Source organism: Bombyx mandarina, chromosome 08 (genome assembly GCF_030267445.1).
Source record: "Bombyx mandarina strain Sakado chromosome 08, ASM3026744v2".
Lineage (NCBI taxonomy): Eukaryota > Metazoa > Arthropoda > Insecta > Lepidoptera > Bombycidae > Bombyx > Bombyx mandarina.
In genome coordinates, this window is record NC_143215.1 from 12,768,277 (window position 1) to 12,776,882 (window position 8,606).

Consider the following 8,606-nt stretch of genomic DNA (forward strand, 5'->3'; position numbering starts at 1 on the left):
ACGCTACCTTTATTTTCGTGGTGTATACCAATCTCATAACAGATTTGAAACGATCGACCAAATAACTAAACATTAAATCTTCGTAATAATACGAATAAGGACAAAGATATGCCTTAGTGCTTGCTAATCGCTTGGGTGTCAAATATCTAATAAACTTACACTAGAACTTTATAAGGATTGAGATCTTTGTTATTAATTCAATGCGGTGAACAATAATGTTATTTAAAGCTTCTTTCACAGACAGTCGTTTGTTACCACGAAATCTTAAGGAATTATATACGAAACTTAAGAAGTACTATAATGGCAATTAAAAAAATGCGAGCTTAAACCGTAAAATCAGTTTTAATTTTTGTCCACGAGTCGCAAAACCGTAGAGAATATTGTAAAATTTAATAAGGTTTTTTTATATCGTTTCTTTTCAAAATAAATAACTTGTTAAAATATTTGTTTAACCGAGCTATTCTCGTATTATTAGTGTTGTGCTTTTATCATCTTAGTTGTATCTTTTATGTCTTTCCAACAGTAACAACGCTGTTTGTTTGGCCATTCGAAGATCGGTACAACAAAGACCCTGGAACTTGTACAACTTCTAACTTGAAACGCTTCAGCAAATCACCAGGGTCTCCACATTTCCGAACCGCTCGATGTCCCTTGCCCCGGAGATTTAGAACTCGTATCGGCTTCTTGCCTGGTCTCTCTATCTTGGTCTTTTCGAGAGGATTGCGCTAACGATACCGCCGTGTGACTTATGACCGTCCTAGACGTCGTTGGAATCGATAATCTTTCGCCAACCGATGGAATACTTTCGGGTATAGTCAATCTCCTTTCAACATAAATCGGATGTCGTTCCGGTACTCGCTTGAAGGCAGATACCTTTTCCGGTGAACGATACATTCTTTTCTCTGGCATTACGGGTGTCCCCTCTGGGTCTACTCTGGGCAGTTTCGGTATCGGCCCACTCAAATCGACCATCGGTCTTTTAAGCTTGTGCCGTATTGAATAATCTACGGCTCTCTTAGGGGACGCGTCTATTCCTATTTTGTAGTTCTCAACGTCAATAACTATGGACAAAGGCTCCATGTATTTCTTGGTCTTCATTGCTTCCTGTTTCAAAGTTTCGGGAGATATCGTCGTTGAAGATACTGTAGGTTTTTGGGTTTCGGGGCTCGAGTCTTGATCCGACGCGGACCTGCTCGGCGGCGTCGGGAAGGGGAAGGCTTGGACCGGACGCGGGGGAGTTTCTAGTTCAGTGGAGGAGTCGCAGGCGGAGTCGCAGGACAGCGGACTCAGAGGCGGACTGGTCGGCCTTAAAGATTTGACGAAATGGAAGGCGCTCGGTCGGTCGTCGTCCAGCCTCAACGGATCAGGAACTAGTGACCCGTAATCCGCCGGGGGATGCAGTCTTTCGATCCCTGATATACAAGATGTGAGGTGGTTCCCGAGCCGATGCCTTAGTCCGGTTGGAACGCTGGCCAACCTCGATAGGTACCGACGTACCTCGACCGCGCAGTCGCCGAAACCGGACTTGAAGCGCTGCAGCACGGCGGGGTCTGCGGCTATCGCGGCCGCCAGCTGCTGGCGCTGAAGTTTCTGAAGGTGCTTCACGGTAAGCTCCAAGATGTCCGCCTTTTCGAGCTTCGAATGACGAGTTGGCTGTAATATAAGAGATTGTGGCGTTTAAAAACGCACCTTTTTATGATGCGTAATCCGGAACGCACGAGAGGTGGAAAAAAGAAGATAGTCTGTGACACGGGAAATTTTTACCGCCGAAAATACATAGGACAAAAAATAATAATGTGTATAACTTAGAACTGTGTAAACCGCTGCAACAATAAAACTCTTATTGTTTTAACTGTAGTTTAATTACGAGTGATCCAAAAACACGATTTTCCCACGAAATAAAGAAGGGACTCTACACGGACTCCCTCAAGATGTAATGTTAATAACTTAAAATTTCATTATGTTTAATTATTAAATTAGTATATTTTTTATTTGCATATACCTACATCTTTCTCAGAGTCCAGCAACAAGTCTTTCAGTTCGTTCAGACAGCGGTTTATCCGAGCGCGCCTTTTCTTCTCCATTATGGGTTTGTTCGTCTAGAAAAGAAAAAAAAACGTTTAATAGTAATCATTCTTCTACATGAAATCGCAGATTCGATTAGGAACGTACCGACTTCCGGGCAAAAGGAAATAGTTCCGTTCCAAAAAAAAAAAAGACGTACCACCATTTTTCAGTTTTCGTTTGTCGTGGTTGGTCAGCATGTTATTAATTTATTGTTATTGTCAAATGAGTTTTAATGGGTGTCGGCTTCGGTTGCGTTTAAACTGACTTGTCTGCCAGCGCAAAATTATGAAACAAAAAGTAACTAAATGCCTCAATACCCATAATCTGTGAAGAAAAAACTTTTTCTCATATCTATTATCATCGTAAACTTTTAACTAATACTTCATGGTCAACGTCATATTGTCGCGAGATTTAAAATAAGAACATAGGTAGGTAATGGAATTTGGGAATATTTATTACGGATTTTAAAAAGTAATTTTTTTCTACGTCTAAGGTATTGTGAACAAAATTGACCTTATTGCAAACGAATTTGGTGGTAAATTTTACAAATATATTTTTTTTTAATCCATTTATAATTTCACTAAATATTCACATCTGCCGATAATATAATGTTTTGAATGTAACGATTTTGTTTTCAAATTATATATTCGAATTAATACCAGTGCAAATTTATAAAAATACAGTTAATAAATTGAAGAAAATTTAAAATAAATAAATCACCAGTTTCTGGGTACCTATGTAACAGAATTTTAATTTTAATTTGAAAGACGCGTTTTGATTATACTTACTAAAATAACGAATGTTACATTTCTCTTACCTTTCTTAACTCCGCTTTTGACATTCCTGGAGTTGGTTCGGAGATGAACCCGGTTTGCGAATCATCGTCTTCACTGGTAGGCATTTTTACACTCATAAATTTTTTTATAAATAAATATAATTCACAGGACGACCAGTTCTCGGAATAAAAAAAAATTAACTAATATGATAACGAGCCATTACAAAAAAAATAATTAGAACACGTCCTCCCTCTATGGAGGTCAGACAAACTGTGTGAAAGTATTGCACGTATGTAACGTAGGAATAAAAATTTCAATTTGCCCTCTTTCCTGATTCATCCCGGTTGGTGGCTGCAACGAGGAAATACGCTTGTCTCTTTCTAACACGTTTTAGAAGCGCGTGGGAACTGTGTCGGAATGTTTTGTTTTCGTTCCGTCTCGCTCGCTCGGTTAACCTGTTGTGAATGGGAGCTATGGCTTAGTGGTTCAGCGTAGAGTTGAGTTTGAGTTCGATTCGGTGTGTACCAATTAGATTTTTAAATGTGCTATTTGAATGTTTATAGAGCTGAGCTCAACAGACACATATTAATTCACAATAATATAAAAAAATAACCTTTTGAAAAATTGGAAGGGATAAGATAAAGCAAAAACAAGTTTTATTATTTAAAATAATTTAATAAGTCAATTAAATAAGTAATAACGTATTTACATATAAAGTAAATAAGTTATTTATATTTATTAATAGTTATTATTTTCTTAATAGAAACATCTCGTTGTCATCTCGATGACCAAAAATCGAACATGACAAACCAAAATGCAATAAAAACTTCTTTTAATCTAAGCTGCTACAAACTTAAATGCGGGATTAGTGAGTTGAAAAAGTTCTACTAAACTGAGTAGTGAAGAAACTACTTTTAAGAGTATCATTTTTTATTTAATTTAGGAATTAATCTTGAAAAAGGATAACACAAAAAAAAAATTTTTTTCGGTTATTTTGTTGTCTTGGTTTTGAGTAATAAAATAATAATATAAATCTATAAAAATATAATTTACAAAATTTAGCAATTAAAAATATTTTTAATCATAAATTTTCTTTAAACAAAATATTATTATATAATAATGTTATATGAACAAAAGTGAAGCTACGCGCGGCGCTCCCCTATCCTGTATTGTATGGGAATGCTACACCGTATACGCGTTCAGGAAGCACCGGAATTATTTCCCACGCACTCTTCAATTATAAACTTGGTACTTTCTGAAACGCACCCAGTCCATGAAGTACGTTATTCCTTCGTACAAAACACCTTGATAAATAACACGGTACTTCATGAACCCCGTGTAGCGTAAAGGGAAGGTGAACATGAAGTATGCTGTTTTTGTATATGAAATTTGCTGGCGATTAAATACGGTTCTTTATGGAGGGTTGTGAACGGTTCTCACGATGTGTGGGAATGTTTGAAGGTGCAAGGGTTGGTGTCCTCTAGCGTGTAGCTTTCTTTGTGGACTTGAGAATTTCGCAACACTATCGAAGTTATTTTTTTGATAACGAAAAAAGGTCAAGATATTTTTTGTTTGCGCTTAGATTAATTGTAGTGCTTATTAGAAGAGTACGAGGGTAGGCATCGCCATTCTGCTATTGTGTGCTGCCACTAATATTCGCATCGTTGTCTATCCGATCCGCTACCCACTTAACATCAGATGGGTCGTGATCAAGTAATTATGAAATTATGTTTTTAGACAGTGACTTTCAAGTTACTTCTTTCGTGACGGATGACTGTGTTCGAAGCTTAGACAAATTTAGTACGAAATTGTTGATACTCGAAAAAGGCGAAATCACGAACCCATATTTTCAACCGAAATATTAATTACTTAAGTCACACACCAATTAACTCCTGCTCAAACCTAACTACGTAATTAATGCGTAGTTATTTACATACACAATACGGTTCATTGTCGTTCATAATTCCAGGTGTATCCGTAACCTTTTAAACTTATACATATTTCATATTGATTAGCCCTACGCTTTCTCCCACGGTGCGTCCAGTACTGAAACCAACATAAAAATACAAACCACAATCTAAAACTTCGATAGAACATTGAAGAAATATTCAAAATTCGAACGCATTTTTAAAATTGGCGGCAAAACGCAATGCATTTTTGCTAATAGTACAATACTGCGCGACCTTATCCTTTAGACGACACGGCTCAGAATTGAATGTCAAGTCGAAATCAACTTTTCTAATGAGAACATTTTTAATTTACGTACACGATTCCAGTATATAGACTCTAACGTTTTTGAAAAAAGGTTGAGTATGGTTTGTTTAATTTGAATTTAGCAGTAAATAAATAAGTTTCGTGCGGCAACCGAGTGTGACCTGTCCCCACGCGATTGCGTGACGTCTTTTATTAATTGTGAACAATTCGTCAGTCGTCACTCGTCACATGGCGTTGATGTGTACAGCAGTAGGCTTAGTGCGAGTTTCAAAAATCGAATCGAATGACTCGCATCGAGTGTACGCTCTTCACGGTGAAACGTGCGGAGCTCTGAGTGCGAGTTACTCGATTTGCAGGACGTTTATTCATCTTTAGAAGCAATAATTTTTTCTTTTATATTGGTAGCATGCAAGTTTTTTTTTAAGGCGTTTAATTGAAATGCCAAGCTTTCTAACGATATTTATAATTAGTCGGGTAATGGGTAATGTACCTGTGCTTAGTGCGAGTTTTTTTAATTACTCAGTCGATGTTAATGTTATGTTTAATTTGTGTGAATTTGTATCAGTGCCACCTAGTGGTAAGCTTATGAATCTCATTTTGTGGGAGAGAGAAGGTTTGTTTATGTTGCTGTCTCATGTATCGAATAGCTTTACCGAAGTGAGCCTCTCGATTATTGTATGTGCGAGTGCGAGTTACAAATTAATGGATTTTGAGAGTATTTCTTCACTTTCAAGCAAGTTAAGTAGTCACTAAAAATTTTGCCGTGAAACCAATACAATATCAAGATTTTTTCTTTCGTTTTTAATAATAATGTTGTTTTTTAAGGTTTTATCTATTCTAATGGTTTATACACATATATTTTTTCGGTTAGAAAATTTTATAGACGTCTAGCTAGTTGTAAATACATATTAATTCTTTGCTTTTTCATTTAATTCTTATTAAATCATTGCTTTTTTTTAAAGAGTTGTTTGATGAGAGAGAGAGTGCGAGATAGAGTTGTTTTTTTTTATTGCTTAGATGGATGGACGAGCTCACAGCCCACCTGATGTTAAGTGGTTACTGGAGCCCATAGACATCTACAACGTAAATGCGCCACCCACCTCGAGATATAAGTTCTAAGGTCTCAGTATAGTTACAACGGCTACCCCACCCTTCGAACCGAAACGCATTATTGCTTCACGGCGGAAATAGGCGGGGTGGTGGTACCTACCCGTGTGGACTCCCAAGAGGTCCTACCACCAGTGAAAGAGTATTCTTTATTGTACACAAAATGAATTAATATTGTGAAACATTTTTTCTTGGTCTTATCGCTAAGAGTGATCTCTTCCAGACAACCATTAGATGGGCAAGAATAATTTCGAAATGAATTGCACACTGTGTATCTATCTATTATAGAAATATATACACACACGCACATACACACGCGCACACACACACACACACACACACACACACACACGCGCGCAATATACATATTTACAGGTACATACGTACAGATTTATATTTATAAATTATATAGAAATTTGAACAATGTAATAATAATTTTGCTTCTTTACACATTTATAAATAAGGATGGATGCTCGTAATAATTTTAGTATATTTGGGCCACCTAATGAAGATCATCAACACTATTACCGTAAATACAATCATTTTATAAACGTTCAACGGGTAAAAGATTAAACCTATGTAAAACATAATTTCTTTAATTAAAAAAAGCTGAAATAATTACCTATTCCAAGATTAATTATGTTAAGTATGTCTAAATATGTAATTACAATTAAATAAATTCTATAATAAACTTCTAATTCTAATACTTCTATTAAAGTTACTAAAAAAATATGTTTATGCTGGGCAGTTTTCGTGTATTTTAAAGGTTACGCCATTACGGCAAAGTTTGTTTACGAAATTGCACCCTTAGAATGGAAGTGGTATAACTAAAAAATTTAAGATTAGTTTTATATTTCAAAACTACATTTTAAGTAGGTAATACGTGCAGCAAAAATGTTGGACTCCTTTTTACGAAAATTGCGCGGACGGAGAAGTATGAAATTTCCCACACTCATAGAGAATATAGAGAAGTAGTGCAGATTGCTAATTTTTTTTTTTAATTGTGCATAAACAATAAAAAAATAAACTAAATGAATAAAAAAACCTTACACACATTACCATGTATTTGACACACACACACACACACACACATGCATTTATACTTTTTTTGTTTATTGATTTATCAATCTGTGGTCAAATTGAGAATAGATTAATATTTTTTGTCTTTAATATTATTTTTCTATAATGTAGCCTTGGCGACATAGAGCAATGATTATTATAGAAATGATGATAATAGAAAGGTGACAATAGAACTATAATAATGTTCAAACTTAAAATTTAAATAAATTATGGTCAAATTTCGACCACTGGACTACCATTAGTAGATAATAATAAAATCATTGATTGCCTTTCACACAGATTTAGATTATTACAGGCAGCCTACAAGGAAACAACAAAAAAACAAAACACTATTATATCATTTCTGGCAAGCAGCTCAACATTTGCACTTGTATATTATTAATAGGAATTTTATTAAGAATATTGACAATTTATGAGGAATTTGACAAGTACGGATTAGTTATAGATATATGTAGTTACATATTGTAAATTAAATTAGTTTTATAAGTGCAATAAAAAATAATTTAAATGATAAAATGATAAAGCCATACCTTTTTCCAATGTGACGATTAGAGGGTATCCTATTATTCTTTTCTATATTATTCTATCAGCTTATAAAATTAAACAGTCTCTTTTAGTCTAGAAAAGGACAAAGTACTCTTTCTGTCTTTTTCAAATAAAATGGCATGCCTTAAAGTGTTTAAACCGAAAAACTAAAAAAATACAATTATTGTATTACAATATTGAAGTTTACCAGAAACTAAGAATTTTGGGTTGAGCCACTTTAATTCTAAAGGTACAAAATAGTATTGAACACGTGACATTACCCGAATAATTTTGAAAGTAGTTGGTTCCCATTAAAATGCTGTTAAAATGCGTTGTATTTCATTTAGACGGTCTAATGCCAAAACATCACGTGCTACCAATATACGAGAAATAATATTATTGCTGCTCTCGGTGAATAAACGCCCTGCGAAGCGAGTAGCATATTTCAACTCACACTCACAATTCTTCATTTTTCACCGTATAGAACGTAAACTCGATTTGATTTTGATTTATTCATTTACAATTGAACAACTAGGAAAAAAAGATGAAAAGACATTTTGGAGGGACCGCGAGGAGCTAAATTGTGTGAATTGTTTTATTTTGTCTATTTAATGTTTCTTAGTTAATGCGTATTTAATATTTCTTCGTGTATAAGTGTAATTTTGAGACCGTCCTGGCCTAAAGGTTAAGGCGTCCGGTGTATTCGTATCTTGCAATGCACCGGTGTTCTAATCCCGCCGGCGGGTATTAATTTTTCTAATGAAATACGTACTTATCAAATGTTTACGATTGACTTTCACTGTAAAGGAATAGCATCATGTAATAAAAATCAAACCC

The 8,606-nt window shown here is 35.1% G+C and overlaps 1 protein-coding gene across 1 annotated transcript; it reads right to left on the bottom strand.

Annotated features, from left to right (window-relative positions):
- Positions 1 to 476: 476 nt before the first annotated feature.
- Positions 477 to 3,126, bottom strand: LOC114242977 (uncharacterized). Its single transcript, XM_028174323.2, has 3 exons — positions 2,885 to 3,126; positions 2,007 to 2,099; positions 477 to 1,653 (listed from the first exon to the last, which is right to left on the bottom strand). The coding sequence occupies exons 1-3, from the start codon at positions 2,978 to 2,980 to the stop codon at positions 613 to 615; spliced, it is 1,230 nt and encodes a 409-aa protein (XP_028030124.2). The 5' UTR covers positions 2,981 to 3,126; the 3' UTR covers positions 477 to 612.
- Positions 3,127 to 8,606: the final 5,480 nt, after the last annotated feature.